This window comes from Echiichthys vipera (assembly GCF_963691815.1).
Source record: "Echiichthys vipera genome assembly, chromosome: 13".
In the NCBI taxonomy this organism is placed as follows: Eukaryota; Metazoa; Chordata; class Actinopteri; order Perciformes; family Trachinidae; genus Echiichthys; species Echiichthys vipera.
Window position 1 is genome coordinate 4998395 of NC_139838.1, and position 19715 is coordinate 5018109.

The 19715-nt window shown below is 40.7% G+C and overlaps 1 protein-coding gene across 1 annotated transcript; it reads left to right on the forward strand.

Moving 5' to 3' along the window:
* Positions 1-11758: 11758 nt before the first annotated feature.
* Positions 11759-18145, forward strand: tac1 (tachykinin precursor 1). Its single transcript, XM_083926090.1, has 5 exons — positions 11759-12102; positions 13909-14011; positions 14105-14128; positions 17431-17487; positions 17585-18145. The coding sequence occupies exons 1-5, from the start codon at positions 11986-11988 to the stop codon at positions 17629-17631; spliced, it is 348 nt and encodes a 115-aa protein (XP_083782216.1). The 5' UTR covers positions 11759-11985; the 3' UTR covers positions 17632-18145.
* Positions 18146-19715: the final 1570 nt, after the last annotated feature.

A 19715-nucleotide genomic window follows, 5' to 3' on the forward strand; every position in this document is an offset into this window, starting at 1 on the left:
TAGTATGTTTGTTATGTAATTAAGTATAACTTCCATATAACTGGGATGGGACATGAACTGAGAAGCTGTCATACAAACTGATTGGGAAAGGGCAGGCTCTTTCAAAACATACCCTGCGGGTGATTGGATGAACCATATGCCTGTCAAACTCTTTTAAAAGTCTTCATCTTTTAATGAAGAAAAACTATGAAAAAGCTAAAGCTATTGCAGCATCTACTCTAACCTCTTTAGGAACCGCCATTGTCTTTTTGGATAAAGAGATGCCTCTTGTGTTGTCTTGTTTGGGGTTGTCAAATTGTCAGTCCTGTAGCTTTACAAAAACTGTTTGGTGGCCCACCAAATCCAACATCAGAAACACAAGGGTAAAGGGTTTCAGATGCTGTTCAAAGATCCACTTCTTTTGAAGCATACCAAGGCCCTTAGCCTGGTCCCTCACCTGGGACCAATAAGCCTTGAGATGCAGCTCCTACTAGGTGAAGCTCTCAATTCAGCTGATGATTTACATCCCAACCCTCATCTGTGGTCATGAGCCCTGGGTGCTGATTGAAAGAATGAGAATGCTGATTCAAGTGGGAGAAATGTAGAGACAGAGTGAGGAGTTCAGATAATCAGAAAGAGCTAAAAAAAAAAATAAAAAAAACGCTCCTCCTTTATACTTTCTGATTAAGACACCCTATGTCACACCCAGGACACATTAGAGGGATTATTTAACCCGTCTAGTCTGGGAACGCCTCAGGATCCCCAGAAAGAACTGAAGGATGTGGCTGGGGAGGGGATGTCTGGCGACCTAGCCTTATGCTACTGTAAGATAAGTGATGGATGGATGAATTTGAATGAACGCTGAGATTTCCGAAAGTAACTGGGCTTCAAGAATGAAAGGTGTGAAAATACAGCTTCAACAGATTAAAGACAATTCTGCAATTCATTTGCAAGAAAGATTCTCAAATCTAGAAAGTGGCTTTGTATAGTTTCTGTTATAATTCATCTAATAATATTCTTGTCACCTCCCATCTTATTAAACAATAGGAAATGCTTATTGGTTTGTAATATACAGTAAATGGAATGAAAGCCATTGACTCACTCTCAAATGAAAAAAAAACATGATCTGATATTGTCCTGTGCAGCAAAGTCAGCATCAGTATCTATTAGGTATTTTCCTCCTTATCTGAGACGGTTATCAATATTCCTCTCACATCAGTCACCCGCCCACCAGTTAGTATCCATTATCTAGATGGAGCCCAGGGGACCAGCTCCATCAGAAGGTCACAGGATTTCATGCTATCAAACTCTCAATATAGAGTGCAATTCAGTCACAAAGGGGGAAAAAAGAGTTGTATTAAGTTTTATTAAACTCTAAATTTGATTCAAGGCTATGTTTCAAAAGTACAACCAGTAACTTCTTTAAAGTGTAATTCCGCCGCATAATCATCCCATGGTTTTACTTACTTCTTACTCCCTTACATACATCAAATAAGCCATCGAGACAGTTTTTTTTTGGTGTAACAACTATTAACAGAGAAATCTGGGAGAAATCCAACACTTATCAACTTGGGGTCTTTTTTTAACCACTAATACTGCTGAAAATAACAGCAAACCTCTGCAGTGGCATGAGAAGAGTCCCTACACATAAAACAAAGCACCAACAACGTAGTTAGTGAACCCAGAGTTTATTAAAAGAGTGTTTTAAAGACTTACCAACTGGCCCCTGTACCAGCTCCTCTCATAGTAAAGTCCATTCAAGTGGACTACCAAATTCAATCCAAAAGGAAGGAGCCCATTGGTGCTTTGTTTAATGTGTAGGGACTCTTCTCATGCTGCTGCAGAGGTTTGCTGTTATTTAGAGCAGCATTAGTGGTTAAAAAAGACGTTTTAATGCCTTCACCGTACTGCCCCGAGCTAATCAGTGTTAGCCATATCCAGCTGTTAGCGACCCTACCGGATTTCTCCGTTATTAGTTTATACAAGACAAAAACTGTCTCGATGGCTTATTTGATGTATTTAAATGCCAAAAAAGACCATGGGATGATTTTGCGGTGGAATTTCACTTTAAGTTTTTCAGTGTTTCTGATTCATGCTTAAGCTGGTGAAACACAGTTAAAAATTTAATTATTGTTCAAAAGAGTTAAATATTGTTTTTACTCAAAGAGTGACATGTACAGAGTAATGGCAGAACGCACAGACTTTGGTAGGTTCATTTGATTTTAAAATCTATTGGAAGATAAAGCTTTGAAAATCTGTGGCTCAAACACAGACTGAAAAATTGTAGCGCAGACAAAAGTGAATTTGTATTCCGACAGTACGTAATTGAGAAAGTCAGGCAGAGATTCCCAGAGCCTGTTTACTTGAATCAACACACTAAAGTTAGCCGTTACAATTACAGTTTTTCTAATTTGCAACACACTGGGATCAACTTTATCTTCATCATTACTTTCTATGCGCAGCAGAAGTCTTCTCTTGCATATGTGTTCACACTTGTTCATTGATTTCTCGTGTGTCATCAAAATGTGTCATTTTGGCCAGAAACCTTCAATTTAGGTCTCTGTGTGAACTGTTCTGAAAATGTAGCTTCGCAGTGGACAAATGTGTTCTAGCAAATTAGTAAAACAGTAACATAATGCATCTGCCGTTGTGGACCATTGCATTTCATCACAATTTGTTCAGCTTTTCTAACAATATCAGAACAAAAGTGTTGGAAAGGCAGGCCAACATTTCAATTCTCAGGCCCCACCACAGCTTTGATCAGTACAATACAGTAAACCACACACAGTCTATCTTTGTGGTCCTGAACCACGTCATATCTGCAATTGATCTGATATTTGTGTTCCTTGGGGGGTAATTCAATCAAGCATCTAGGGAATTAAATAGTGGTGAGATTTCCTTTGATGACCCCTGGACACCAGGGCATGAACCACAGGACTAAATGACATCACACGTTGTTTTAATCAAAGTACTGAGAGGCCACCAGCAGGATACTGGTTATACTGGGCAACACCATATTAAAAACATATGTCATTTTATGAATGTAAAATAGAGGAGATGGTGGGGCTTTTAAGGCAGTTGCAGTAAGCAATAAATCCAATTCAATTCAATTACACGTCATTTGAAGGCTTAATCCACACATTTATTCACATCTGTGACTGGTGGTTTTGTTTATTTTTTTGATGTACCGGTATTTATTTATCTTTCTTACTTAATGTGGTGGTATAGATGAATCCAGTGAAGTACAGGAAGTGAACAACCCGCCAATGCTGCAGTGGCGTCTCCCTCCAGTATGCACGTGATAGAATGGGAGATGTCTTTAGAAGTGAACCTTTTCTACAACCTTCACCAACCTTTACCTCATGAAGAGTGCTTGTAATTATTTACCTCCATCACTGATTAAGCAACTTGACGTTTACATTGTGGTCTTTAGGTTGCCCTAGTTACAGCTTCTGACAGGGGCGCTCTTCATGAGGTAAAGGTTTGTGTCGTTCATTCAATTTCTTTCCAAAGTTGAAGTTTCCCACTGCTGTTGGAGCAGCAGAGAATTGCACAGGTTCTTCCCGACTTCCTAGACATCGTTGTCAAAAGTAATGCTGCTGGAAAGAACAGGTAAAAGTAGAAAAGGTACACTTATAATGACAGCTCCCTATCAAGCGCACGCATCCAGGAGGGAGATGCCACTGTGTAAAGGCGGCGCCGCTAGATGGCCAAACACACAAACGGCTCGCCTGATTTGTGTATATAAGATATATTTAACTTTTAGATTTTTCATTTTTTGTTGTATTTTTGGCAGTCTTTCTTATTTGCCATCCAGGGGAAGGCAGGAGGGGAGTAAATAAGAGCCCCATTTCTAGGCAGTTGATGAATGTCATACATGGATAAACCATGTTTATACCATGTTTGTATTCTTATATTAAAAATATCATTTCCCAGTATACCAAATATACACAGAGGCTGATGTTTTGCTGTTATTGTTAATCTAACCTCCGGACTAAAAAAAAATATGGACAGAAAAACAAACCTGATGGCTGGTACAAGTGCTCAGCCCACCGACCTGCATGAATACACATGAGATTCACAATTAGAGTGAGGCTATTCACACAAATATTATTCCAGGTCCTTTAATGTGAGGGTTCAGGCAAGTCAGATTGCAAAAATGGTGGAAATGATTGCTCTTTGAGGGTTTCAGAGAGGGTCGACGAGAATAAACAAACGACATAATTTAGATATTTCTATGGGCCGACCAGGCTCATCAAAATTAGCAACACTTGTAGACTTTTTACAAATATTTGTGTAAACACTGTCCTGTGAAAAAAATAAAAAGACCCCCTCTAGACATTTATTAACATATATAGAATAAGTCTGTTTGGAACAGTTTTTTCCCCAAAACGGTATAATTTTCGCACATTAAAATCCTTAAAGGGGCATCCATGCCTTTTACCCTTTTAAAAATTCCAGAATCTATGAATATGCAAATATTTTTCATATCTAATGTTTTCCTGCTGGACAAAAGATGTCTCCTACTTCACTGTAAAGCACACTCTCACTGTATGTGCACTAACAGCTTCAAGAATCTACATCACACTTGTATAAGTTGAATATTGGAGATATTAAGATTGACTTCCAAACTAGTTGTAATGTCACAAATCATGCCCGTAGGCCCAGCCCTTAAAAGACACTTTCCACTTTCAGCAGATAAATGTGAAAATAGCCTTCTAATGTCAAACTCTGCAAAGACATCATTCGGCACAGTAACACACCGTAATAGGTTTCTTCACAATGAGTAGAACTCTGAAGACAATCTGACAAAAAAAAAACATTAATTTTAATTTAATTTAAAGATTATTTTGGGGGTATTTTATGCTTTTATTTAGGGAATGACTGTAGCTAACTGTCCCTCAACTTTATGGAAGTTCAATACTAAGGAAGTACCCCTTAATAATAGACCCATCTTTCTGTCACCACAGAAAAAACAAACAAGTATTTTAAAGTATGTTTATGTTTTCCTGACCAGTAGAGAGTATGTCTGATTATTTCCCATATGACAAATTTGTCATAGTATGTTAGCACCACACTCGCCTGAGTAAACCTAGGTGTGTATTTAGTTTGAAACTGGACACTTGGTAGGATAAGCTGTGTGGTATGACACAAAACAGAACAGGAAAACATTCATCAAATAAGCCATCAAGACAGTTTTTTTCGTGTAACAACTATTAACGAAGAAATCTGGTGGGGCCGCTAACAGTTGGACGTGGCTAACACTTAGCTCGGGGCAGTACAGTGAAGGTGCTGAAAATAACAGCAAACCTCTGCAGCAGCATGAGAAGAATCCTTACACAGAAAACAAAGCACCAATGGGATCCTTCCTTTTGGATTGACTTTGGTAATCCACTTGAATGGACATTACTATGACAGGAGCTGGTACAGGGGCCAGTAGGTAAATCTTTAAAACTCTTTTAATAAACACTTGGTTCACTAACTACGTTGTTGGTGCTTTGTTTTCTGTGTAAGGACTCTTCTCATGCTGCTGCAGAGGTCTAGTGTTATTTTCAGCAGTATTAGTGGTTAAAAAAGACGTTTGAAGGCCTTCATCGTACTGCACCGAGCTAATCACTGTTAGCCACGTCCAGCTGTTAGCAACTCTACCGGATTTCTCCATTAATAGTTCATACACAAAATAACTGTCTTGATGGATTATTTGATGTATGTAGGTGTCGAAAAAGACCATGGGAAGATTTTACGCCGAAATGACACTTTTAACAGGGCTGGATGACGCCAAGGTCAAGCTGTGAAAATATTCTAAATGATTGCCGGAATAACATTGATGGTAGAGATTACCACGAAAGGTGCCACCTGCTCATCAGAAATATAAGGGTACATCAACAATGGACCAATCTTCCGACAGGTGGAGGACCCGCTCCACCTCCTGAGCCACAGCTGCTCCATTTTCTGATTAATACTTGCTCCTTATGAATTTACATGTATTTTCATACAATAGTCATAGTTATCTTAGATAAAAGCCACATTCAGTGCAGCTGACAATCCAATTTGACCATCGTCTCTCACAATTAACGGTGCTGACAAACACTGTTGATCTGGTAATGGTACCACCAGAAATAAAAACAGAGGGAAGGACAAACGTGTTTTGTCATTTTGTGAAGCAGGTCCTTCATATCTCCATAAGAAGGAGCTCATATCTGTCACTGCCATCGGGCTCTAATGCTGGAAAATTAACTGCACGAGCTCCTGGTGTGAAGTATCTGATGAGCATATTAGACCCACAGAGAAAAGTACATGCGCTCACCCCATTTAAATGATCGCCTCATCTTTCATTTCAAAAGAATGAAATGTTACAGTGTATTTGTGAGTTTGTCTGTATCTCTCATAGAGGTGGTAAGGGTACCACATGTATCATTATAACATCAATAAATTATAACCACATTCATTACCAGACACTGTAATTACAGTAAAATTAATGACCTCCCTCTCTCATTTGACAATGTCTTACATTACATTACATACAAAACAAGTTCAGGCTGTTCTCATTCACTGTTCCTACATATACGTATGGAAAGTAATGCGTATTTAGAAATTACATCCAGAGCAAAGGAGGAAATCAGGTGAATTTGTATAAGAGGGCCAGAATCTGTGGAGGGAGGAAGGTTGGGGTGTTGGGTGTGTCCCTAAATACAGGACTTTCACCCAGAGGACTGGAGTTTGTTTATTAGAGGTACTAAGCCAGACCACAGACTTTTATCTTATATAAACCAAGTTGTTTTGGCGGATATCGATTGTCCTGAACAGGTACGTATGACATCATATGAAAGTTCTGCACAGAAAGAGGTGAACAAAAGTCGAACTCAAGAAGGCGATGGACCAAAACGTGAATCTCAAAACCAAGTCACTACATGACCTGTTTTAGCCTATAAAAGGAAACAGTCGCAGTTTGGTATAGTACGTAGCCAACAGGAAATGAATACGAATGAATTCCCAAAATGGGAAACGAACCCAGCTCGCCCAGGTCCACTGTTTTGAGTTTTACAAGTCCTCCCAAGTCCAGTATTGGCACAGACTAATAGAGGCTATTTATGTAACATCTACCACAATAAAACACATAAATGATCTGTTCAACAAAAAGTCTGCTGTCTCAGCATCTGTTTTCAGTCCCAGATCCTGGTGAAGCCTTCTCCACCAGCCAAAAGAATCCCTGATGTGGACTCGTCTTTGGTTCCTATGGAGGTCATGTCAGCCTTTTCCTCGTTTTCTCCAACCTTCTCTGTTGGGGCGAGCAGAGGCCTCTTGCTGGTATTGCTCTTTTCCTTCTCCATGGTAACAGAGAGCCAATGGGAGCCTTTCGGACCGGTTGGCTCCCATTGGTTAATTTCCCTGCAGGCCTACGGCTGATAGACTGAATGGATTTTTTTGGTTCTTTTTGCTCTTCATATTGTGTAGATCGGACTACAAGATCATAATTGCAGTATAAATAATGTTTATAATAATTACCAACATTCCAAATGGTAGACCATAGCTTTAACTCACGGTCACATACCGGTGACAGTTAAGTAAAGAAAACATCGTATTTCGTAAGGTATCATACAAACCCAGTTCATTGGGCTAAAGAGAACGTCATATTTCATAAGAGATACCAATTGTTGTGCATAACTTTTGTAAGATATACAAACCCAATGATGTTAATACGTGAAACAATTCACTAAATTCCAAAAGTTATCTTCTTACATTTACATTTTCATGGTAGATAAAAAAGATCCTTGTGCTAATTTGCCATTCACAATAGTAAATGTTTTAACAACTTCCTGGCCGTTTGAAACGAAATATAAATTGAATCATTGCAGGATTCCTGTTTGCACCAGGGATGTTCTGATTCACGTGGCTCATGCATTAACTATTGGCACTGTGTTGGCTTGTCTCTTCCAACAAATGATCTGCTCTGGATTCATTCCATGCACAGAATCAACTAACGTTCTGATATATTCATGCATCTCAGAGTCCCATTAGCTGCTGGATGCCTTATCAAAGTGAGAGGAATGTCCGCAGTGACTGACTACGCTATCCATATATTACTTATGTGATAATGACTGAAAACACCTCTCAGTCTCTCTGGACTGATGTCCTATTTGTCCACATCTCCCCACAAAATCTGTTTATCTCTGTGCCCCGGCTTTTATGGCACCCTGCTCCGTTTACCTCCTGCTCCTTCCTTCTCTATCCTCCTCCGTGGAAACTCCCTCCCATGGTTCCAACAGCTCCATCACCTCTCTCTCTCCTGCTTTCTCTCCTCACCTCCCCCTTCCGTCTGTTAATTGGATGAGCTGTCACAGTTGTGAGGATGATTAAATTCCAGTCCAAAGTGGCTCTGTGACCACAGAGCCCCCGTAGGTAGAGATCCATAATGAAATATAAGCGTAAACCTATCCACAGTCACTTCGCGGGCAAAGAAAGTTCAACAGGACTTCTTCGCTTCTTGTGTCCCACAACCAGGCATTATGGAAATTTAGAAATATAATCATGTTCATGGTTTAAAATTGATGTAATCAGGAAAAATATACATAATATCAAGGTCAAATAGAGCCAGCAAATGCAAAGCATCCTTCAAAAATACTCCTGTTAATGCAAATTGGTATTACATCTTGGACTGAACAAAAAGAAGAATACCACTTGCCATAGAAGACAGACTGAGGTCTGTTCCCACCCCAGGGAAAATATTTGCATTTGCCAATAGCACATGGGTAAATAAAATTAACTTATTGTTTATGGAATAAAGGCACTTGGGCAAATCAAACACTTGCCGAGGTGTGTGGACACTGAACTAGGTGTGGCAGTGTAATCCTCTATTCATACTGAACACTCTGCTCTTTAAAACAGCCTTTCTTATGGAAATCAGTGGCAACCTCAGGTCACACACCCTTCTGCTTTTCACTCAGGCTTTGATATGAGAGGTCTGACTACAGTATCTATTTGAGCGGTAAGGAACATTTCTGATTTTATTTAAATGTGGTTGTGTGAGGTACTTATCCATAGTCCATGTGTTACCTACAGTAGATGCTGGTTGGCACACACCCAGTTTGGAAAAGCAGACAGGAAGCAACAGAGTACTGATGTGGATGGGATTTTAGATGTTTAAAATATCAGTATCACTTTTAGTGTATGCCATATATAGTGTATGCATATTTCACAGTTTGACCTTGCTGTCAGATGGCCTTGTTTAAGTTTCCATAGGGAAAAGTGAAGATGTTATCTGTGTTCTCTTCAAAGCCACCAGACTCCATTGACAAAAACAATCATTTTACCTTGCTGATCTGCTGCTGCCTCCGTCGGTTAGTCTTAGTGTGACTTTGGTGTTCTGAAAGGTAAGGCACAACAAAACTAACACACAAACTAAACAGCTGAAGCAGTGGTAGACCTGCAACTCCAGTGTTCTGTGAGGTATAATTACTGCTTTTGTCTGGTGGCTTTGACAAGAGCATAGATAACAACTTCTGTCCCCCTGTGTAAACATAAAGGGAAATGCGTAAAATCATCCCATGGTCTTTTCCGACATTTACAAACATCAAATAAGCCACAAAGACTGTTATTTTGCATATGAACTATTGGCGTATGAACTATTAACGGAGAAATTCTGAAAGTTGCTAACACATTAATCCTGCTCAAAATAACAGAATACCTCTGAAGTAGCATAAGAAGAGTGCCTACACAGAAAACAAAGCACCAACAACATAGTTAGAGAACCCAGAGTTTATTAAAAGAGTGTTTTAAAGACTTACCTACTGGCCCCTGTACCAGCTCCTCTCATAGTAAAGTCCTTTCAAGTGGATTACCAAAGTCAATCCAGTGTTAGCTAATCAGCTAGTCAGTGTAAGCCACGTCCGGCTGTTAGCGACGGATATCTCTGTTAATAGTTCATACACGAAATAACTGTATTGATGGCTTATTTGATGTATGTAAGTGTCGAAAAAGACAATGGGAAGATTTTACCGTAATGACACTTTAAACAGGGCTAGAAGACACCAAGGTAAAGCTGTGAAAATATATATATGTATAGCGTACACTAAAATTGATATTTATATATATTTTTAGCCTTATTTTAGGTGTCTAAAATAATAGATGATGCACTTATCCACAGCAGTACATCTCTTAGCTTCTGTGCCTGTCCTCCTGTCTGCTTCTCTAAACTGGGGGCGCATCGACTGCCCTCTGCTGTAGGCATGGATGGATTACTGAACGGGCCTAACGGGCACAGGCCCAGGGGCCCATAAAATCAGGGAACCTGATTCATAAGATGTTGCTGAAAACACACACAAAATTATCACAAAGAGATGCCAAATAACTGAATACAAACATCCACAGAGAGAGACAAAACGACAACATACAAACATAAAATGTCTAAAAATAGATGCAAAACTATTACAAAGACATACAAAAACACTAAAGGTGGACGTAGAATGACAACATATAGATGCTAACGACTAAAAAACTGCAAAAACGGCACGAAGAGATGATGAATTACTGAAAATAGACACAAAACCGCCACAGAGATAAACAAAATGACAACATATGAACATAAAATGTCTAAAAATAGATTGCAAAACTATTACAAAGACATACAAAACAACTAAAAATGGATGTAAAATGACCGAAAAGAGAAACACAATCGCCACATAGTTACCCGTCTAAAGTGCACAGTGACCACAAAGCGACACAAAATGATTCCAAGATTAAAAGGAAACTCTTTGAATTTGGGTTTCCGATCCTTCTTCAACAGAGTTGGGGGCCTCTTACATGTTTATGCCCAGGGGCCCATTGTCTAATAATACGTCCATGACTGTTGGTAATACTGAGTATTATACCACGTTTAACAAAAATCATCTTTAATGCAGTTAAGCTAAAAGCTACAAGTGAGCCATCATATACTTTCCCTACGTGACTGTCATGTGAGTACGGACCATTATGGTGTAGTTCAGGGGTGGGCAATTCCTGTCCTGGAGAGCCACTGTCTTGCATGTTTTAGGTTTCTCTCTGCTCTAACACACCTGAGTCTAACGATGTGCTCGTTATCAAGCAGCTGAAGCTTGTCACAGTTTGATTATGGCAGCCCCCTTGCTCTAACATCTCTCCTTAATTGCATGTATAGGTCCTGTTTGTGCATGTGTGTGTATTTCGGGCCTGTGTGTGTGTAACATGAATAATAATAGAGTAAAAAAATCGAATTTCCCTTTGCGGGATTAATAAAGTAATTCTTCTGCTTCTTTCTTCTTATGTGTGTAAAGACAGTCAGTTCTCCTTTCACTAAACAATACACATTCAGTTATAAAGACATTACATAAGAATACTTAATGAGATACAAAGGCATAGAGAAAAAGAAGAAGATTGATAATCTGGGCAGACTCAAAATAGTTACGGAATTCAAATGAGAAGGGATTAAAGTTTGGTGGAGATTTGGAGAATATGGCTTTATGGATATGATGCTTCCCCTGAACAACTAGTGTGTGCTAAATGATTAGCCTGACGCACGCTATTAGAGGTTACGGTGTCACGGTGAACCCGGTTTAAAGTGGGGAGCGTCCAGTGACGCGCATCCTTCACAGCTCGTGATATGAACGGGTGTTGTAACTGTAACTGTAACCGTAACTGTAACGAAACGGCGGTATCACTACGGTAGTATTCGTGACCGGGTAACCACGCTACCGGAGCGGCTGCTATAAAGGAGCGCACGCGAGGCGCCGTGGGCAGAAAGACGCACGAGAGCCGAGAAGTTGCTGCAGGGGCTGAGCGCGAGGACAGCTCTGGACACAGTGGCGGGAGCTTTTGACGCACGCACCATGGACTACTGTTGAGCTGTGGGAAGACACAGTGCGCGCACACAACGGCTGCAGCTCGCGCCTCGAACGTTACTCGTTTGGGCTTTTTTTAGTTGTTTTGAAGTTGTTCGTCGACGGTTCGAGTCTAAACTTCCCCGTAAGTGCGTCGAAAACCCGGTGCGACGCGATGAAGTTGCTGCTTTTACCAGTTTTAATGGCTTTTCTCGCCGTCGCCCAAGTTTTTTGCGAGGAAAACGAGGCAAAAGAAGAGGCTGAGTACTGGACCAGCACCAATCAGATCCAGGTGAGCTGCAGCACAGGTTATGCTCTCAGGGTAATCATTCAGACACTTTTGACTTTGTATTGGGTTCGAGTGTGGAGCAAAACAATATATATATGAATTAGTAATTATCTTCTATTCTGGAAGAAAGTTGCATAAAGCTGTGCTACTCTTTTTTTATCCAAATAAAGCGATAACATACATGTAAGGAGGCCAATTGACTGAGGTAAGGTTAATCCAAGCCTCACATTATACAATAAAGTATTTGTTTCACCGAGGGTGTACACAATCACTACTGTGCATTACTGTGGATAGAGTTGAGCAATAATGGGGAGATGCTATGGGTTAAAGTGTTACACATGTACATTGCCAGCACCTTTCCTTGCAGGTTATTATTATTATTATTATTATTATTATTATTATTAAAGATATGGTGTGGTGGTTTGATGTCATTTTGATTCCTTCTTTCCTCTCCACTTGCCATCATGTTGAATAGAATATAATTAACTAGGACTGGGCGATAATTCGATGTGATCATTTATCTTTGGTATCGTGATGAATTCAGATCTTGAGATTATTCTAAATGGATAATAACAAGCACACACTCACTCATGAGCCTCCGGAAATCTGATGGGAAATATTTCCAGGGAATATTGTTTTTCAAGATTGCATTTTTTATGTTATCACATCACACTATTTGTGTCGGTGTATAGGAGAAGAACATATTTATATCGATTTGACACTAAAGTTCTTAATCCAATTAGAAAATGCTCAGTACCTTTCATTTGTCAGGTATTTAATTCACGCATACAAAAACATGCTTTACCCTGAAAGCATATTTTGAAATAATGAAATAATCTATAATAATCTATGAAATTAGTTAGAGTTAGGTAGAGTATGTGCTATATTGTGATATGAAATGACCTATATTGCCATAGAACATTTTGGCCATATGGCTGTGATGAATGATTATAATAAATGAGTGCTTACTTGACTTAAGACTGGACTATGAACGTGCACGGATGAACATGTCGACAGTTCTGGGATTCACACAAAAGCACAGTGGATTAGTTTCAGTTCCTAGAACCAGAAACAAAGCTGCGGTTTGGGATATATGTTCTCCGTACGCATTCATTCATTTACCCAAATAAGTCTCATATTCAGAGAAACTCACGAAAGGCTACCGCTTGGGAACAAGTTGAAACAATCGCACAGAGAATGAGATCTCAGGACTCGTGTCAGTGACACCCATGATGAAGATGAGACTGTTGCAGTGCTCTGAGCGGCCGGCCAACAGGAAATTGGATAAACCCTTAAGTGCCCACTATAGTATGAGCCGAAGCCCAGGCGCTCTCCATTGGCATGAAAGGCACGTCCTGTATTTGACATTGCGAGTTGGAAAGATGCCGAGTTGCTCCATCAGCAGCCTAAACTGTGAGCCATTCTGTAGATGAATGAGCCCGCGATAAATCATTACAACTTTATGTGGGAGATATCAGCGGCCCCAGGGCCCACGTCTCACACTAACGCGTGCTGCGAATATATATGCTGAGATGGAGACAGAAATACGTAATGAAAGTTCAAAATTCATGTATGAATCATCTCTGTGTGGCATACGTGTGTGTGCGTGGGGGGCTTCCATTTTACACCCTTGTATAAGAGAGGGGAAATGTCACATTAAGATGCTTTTAGGGACACTTACAATTTGGTGACTTCCATTACATCATTTCAAACGTATCGCTTCATTTTTGAGCTCCGACGCTGCTCAGTAACGCTTCTCACACGCTCCAGCTTGGTGTCTGTGAACATTGATGATTTGCCCCCCCTCAGGACGGCTGGCTGTCCAACGACCCATTCAGAGAAATCCTCCTGAGGATGACAAGGAAGCCGCGGCCGCATCAGTTCATCGGGCTGATGGGGAAACGCTCCATGGGTAAGAGCTCTCACTCTGCACCCTCAAGTCTCTGGGTTGCTCCGCGGACCTGTTTTTAAACTGTGTACCTGTGTTCTATCTCTCCTCACACAGCAAATGCACAGATCACGCGCAAAAGTAAGTATAGTATCACATTCACTCGTTATTTTATTTTCCAAGTCAGATCAGCATTGCCATGTTTGGACATTTGTAGGTTTTCAGATAACCTGAAGGATGTTATGGGTTCAGAAAATACGCCTGTGCAGGACCTTTGCCCGTATTTTAGAAATACTGAGGTCAGGATCCCCTCACTCCCCCTCTGTCGCCTCCCAAACAACAAACATGTCATCATATCATGATCACATCATATCTCAAATGTTTGACTGACTAAAATTAGTAAACTGTTACTCGTGTTTTCTGTGCGCTTTATTCATCCAAATGAAGTCCTTAATTCCCCTGGTTTATATATGAAAAGAGCCATTAAAGATGATCAGATGAACCAGTGGGGTTTTTGAGAACAATACCGATTTTAGATCGTGAAACTTCACAGGTGACCTATATGTCGACTGGGAGTGAATTTTTGAGACCTTTTCCATGTGGATTATGCAATTTATCTACTTATCCAATTTCGCTCCAGGTAAAGGTAGTCAGAATTTTCCTAAACAAATAACATTTATCAAAGAATATTTAACATTATTATACATTATACATACAAAGTGTTATATTGTCAACCAATTCTAGAACTGAATCCTGAGAAAATAAATAAAAAAGAATAAATGCATGTATGAGGCACAGTGGTAGAGCAGTCGCCCCATGTAAAGAGGCTGAAGGTCGACTTCGACCTGTGGCCCTTTGCTGCATGTCTCCCCCTCTCTCTTTCACCCCATTTCCTGTCTGTCCTATACAATAAAAGTCTGGAAAATTGCCAAAAAAAAAATTTGTATGTGTGTCAGTCAATTGCTGACCATTTAAATAAAGAATAAATGACAATGAAATAGTTAAAATCGTACTGTATGATCTGTATCAGTCGATTGCTACACAGTTACATATAGAACAAATACACATAAATAGCTATATGAAACCATTTCTAATTGTTCTGTAAAATAAGATTTTTATTATATAGGTGCAGTACAACATTTACAGTGACACTGATATGATGTGTCTGTCACAGGCCAGTCTGGCTCTTAAGACGCTACCGTTGTTTGAACAGATCTGAGTTTTTATAAAACAACGTAACTGTCATTTAACCTCTTTCTTATGGATGAAAACTGACCGAAGAGGTGATCCTAATTGCTCACATGTTCGGCCGTTGTGTTTGTTTTGTTTCAACGGAGCGTTTGGACCCGGAAATGGTATTTTAAAGAGGTTGCTTCACACTGAACAGCTGGTTATCAGCCGACGGTATCGGCTGATGGATATATGGCTCTGATTCTAAGTGACATTAACGGCAGTAAAAAAGGATGAGCGTGGAGCCAGCAGGTGTTGAAGGGGTATGTGCATTTATGGCAGAGATGAACTCCCCTCACACTAAAAGTGGAATGGGTGAGCTATTTGGTTTCAGATGCACAGTTGCTAAAAACCCAAATAGCGGAAGCACACCGGGGAAAAAACAAAGCCTTTCATATCTCGCCCACAACATTACAAAGTGAGCTGAATATTTATATTTATGCCAGCGGTTCAGAAAGAGTGGGCGAATTGAAGGGAGCGCAAAATATCACAGGGTTTAATTAATTGACGGCGAGCGCAGAGCATTGCTTTTGCTTTTCTTTTGAATGCTGGACCACAGTGGTTTGTCAGTAAGGTGGTCCAGAGCAAACGTCTCCGTCTGACACACAGGGAAGAGATAAAGAGCGCACGGGAACAGGGAGTGAGGAGGAGGGGATTTTCTCCTCTCTCTGTCAGGGGGTTTTGTCTAAATTAGTCACCCACTCAGTGAAGCAACACAGCGCTGCATAAGTAAGTACACATCTCATTTATTCCTCTTATGCAGGCACGACTATAAGTCACTCATCGTTAGGCCGAGGGAGAGCGCCGGGATCCATGCCCCAAGGACATCCCAGAGTTCAATTGGATTGTTTATGCTCGTGATGGATGGGGGGGACTCCACGTTTTACCCGGATCTTATTCAAAGATGCCGTCTACCCTCACACTCTCAATCACTCACACACTCACTGAGACAAGACAGCGCAGTCATTTTTCCGATAGGCTCAAGACTCAGTTCTGAGCGAGCATGGCATATATGATGTATATGCCGTTACCTCATCAGTCTAATGCGAATATTGATGTTTGTAACGTAAGATATTCCCTCGGGGCTCTCTATCGTTTTATAACACCCCGATCCAATAAGCCGCCCCCTCCTCCTGATCATATTACAGTCCATTACTGGGATTGACAGGGGCCTCAGTCAGCCTGTGAAGCAACTGTCCGTCACATTTACACCGCTGCCAGCCTGACAGGACCCGCTCCCACTGTGCCAGAGCTCAGTGTGCTTCTGTTTGACACAAGGGAAGTTCAAGTAAAGTGGATCCTGTAGGCCACGCGGTGTAAGCAGCTACATATCCTGACGTTTACTTTTTACAATATGCACGGTTGCTTTTATAGGCTAGACTGGGCTTTTTAAAACTTCATTCGTTGATAAGTAAGGTTGATCGAAAGGGACGCAAGAAAAAATATTTATGCTGCATAAATTGAGGTTTACTTTTTCAGACTTTTGTTGAATTGGAGGTTTTAGATCCATCCCGACACCATTTCCAGAGGAGAAAAATCCACAGATTCCCGATACGACGGTCAATATAGTGCATTTTTTGAGCTGGAATGATAATTTTTCACTGATGCTCAGTAAGAAGGCTGCTTAACTTAATATAGATATTTAACATTATTATAAAGTACACACAATATATTGCATTGTCAGTAAATTCTAAAAATAAACACTGAGAACGTAATGTTTAAGTAAAAATAAAATAAATGGCTGATTAAACCTCCTGTTCAGTATCAGTCAATTACTGACCATTTCAATAAAGAATAAAAGAGAAGTAAAAAGCTATATTGCCCCCAAAAGCATTGTTCTCCGATATAGAAAACAAATACCAATGTGTCTGTGACAGGCCAATATCGGTCTGGCTCTAATCTACATTATTTTGTTTTCTACCGGCCCTTGTAGGTTAGAGAGGTCAATGGAATTTACAGAAACTAGAACTGTTCAATGAATGAAGAAAAACAATTAAATACAATACAACAGAGAGAAATCGGGAACATTCACAGACTTCCTTACAGAGGCTTTTCTCTAAGGGGGCTTTCTGGGGGAATTTGAACTTCTGCCCTCCATATTTCTAAAATCCTGGCTAAGGCCCTGATTGCAGTTAGCTGAAAAGTATTGATTCTGTTCAGTCACAAAATGAGTCAAAATGATTGTTTCAAATCAAAAATATCTTCCTTTGAAGGGCATAAAGTCAACTCTTTTGTCGGACTGATGGGGAAAAGGAGCCAAGAGGAGCCAGGTAAGTTCAATTCTGAGCCACATCTCATAGTTTTTACTTTATTTATCAAATGACTATATATGGCAGGTGTGTGCTAACAAGCTTTTTCTCTCTGCAGAGTCCTACGATTGGAGCACAATACAGACATACGACAAGCGCCGCTAAACACTTCTCCACCCGCCCGCACCTCATCCATGGGAGGGTTACCTGGCGCTGCTTTTGTTTTCTCCCAGCTGTGTATAGCTGTTAGTCGCATAAAATGATTCTGTTTCCACATTGTAGTGACGTAGCGGTGCTGTACCTGTGCCAGTTTCATTCCCACCAGAAGGCGAGGAGGGAAAATGGTGTCATCATCAATGTTAGTGGTTTCTGTGAGCGTCTCTGACCATCTGCCATGTAACAAAGACTAAATGTTGTTGTGGACCATCAAAGCAAGGCTATACCCCAGGGTATGCTGAAAATTGCACTGCCAAAGTCACTGTATAGTGCCTCATAACTGTTTAATTGCAACTGATTGTTCATCAAGTACAACACACTGGGACAGGTTCTCATTTTGGCTTTGGAGTGACTGTGTTAGAGCTGTCATGTTCTCCACCCAGACATGTGGTGTGATGTGACAGGATACCTGTGTGTTATAGTGGTTTGACAAATATTAAAATTATTTTCTTTACTGGTTCAACTTCAGCTTGACAGTTGTGAGTTCTTTGTGCTGTAAAAAGAGTGTAAAAACCTGATGTTCAGAGCGTCCTTAAAGGTGAAGTGAAGACGCACTCTGGTGGACCACAGAGGCACTACACAAAGCACACAAACAAAGTTCAGTTACGAGGGAATTTATTTTAGCAGCAATCGAATGGAACAGGAACAATGAGTAGAAAGCAAGTGAGACAGATAATGGTGATGTTAGGGGTGGAAGAAAACACACAACTGAAAATATGATGAATGCAATCCAATAGAACAACTTTGCAACACCTCTAACTTTACCCAAATGTCATTTTTTATCATGATGTAGTAAATTCTCCCAAAATTCAATGTAATGTGATATAACAAATCACAATTCTTCTTCACAGTGATGTAATAGTTTCCCAACCTTAACTACAGCAGTATGTCATACAAACACACTTGCAACAAAGACAAATGTGTGTTTGCATAGACGGTCCTAACCCTAGACCTAATTCATCCATCCATCTTCAACCACTTGTCGGGGTCGCTGGCGGGCTGGAGCCAATCCCTACACTGGGCGTGAGGTGGGGTACACCTTGGACAGGGCGCCAGTCTATCACAGGACACATAGAGACAAACAGAGACAGACAAACACTCACTCACATTCACACCTACGGACAATTTAGAGTCATCAATGAACCGAACACCTGCATGTCTTTGGACTGTGGGAGGAAGCTGGAGAACCCGGAGAAAACCCATGCAGATCCAGGGAGAACATGCAAACTCCACACAGAAGGGCCCCAGCCGGGATTCAAGCCAGGAACCTTCGTTGTGAGGCGACAGTGCTGACCACCGTGCCGCCATAAGACCTACTTCCCAATGCAAAAATAGCAGAGGTCGTGTTAAACTTTACCTATGAAATGGTGTAACAGGGTCTTCCACACATATTGTATAATGTAACAAGTCGACAAGCTGGAGCATCTGTCGCTCTGAATAAAACCATGTGAGGTGAAACCCCAAACCAACAGAAACACGGCCAAGTTAGGCCATTAGTTAGTGTGAAGTTAGTCTGAAGAAATTTAAAAATATTGGATCTGGAAATAACATCTGGCTATTTCCCCTGGCCCCTCATCCAGCGCGTCAAAGAGCGACACAGTGTGGTCATCCAGTAGTTAACTGTAGGTGAGTGGGTTAGGCATTGGACATCACCCAGACTACCATGGTTCGTCTCCAGCCTAGAACATCCTTTGAATGGTTAGGGGAAAAAATGGGTGAAAAATATCATTGTTGGGTCCAAATAGCATACATTGCTATTTACACATGGGTGTGAATAGACTTGGCCATAATATAAAGTCATGAGGCCACAGTATGTAAGAAGTGCCAGCAGGAAAATACGGCTGAACTTCAAAGACAGCGTAAAGAACACGCCACACACTTCTATAACACTTGGGCCCTTACTACAAGCCTGACTCAGAAGTTGGAAGTTCCCAATTTCCGAGTACAAGTGAACGCAGCATGACCAGACCAACCCGTCAGCAGCGTCACTAACATTGAGGCGCATTAGCATTCAAGGAGGGAATGTCTCCACA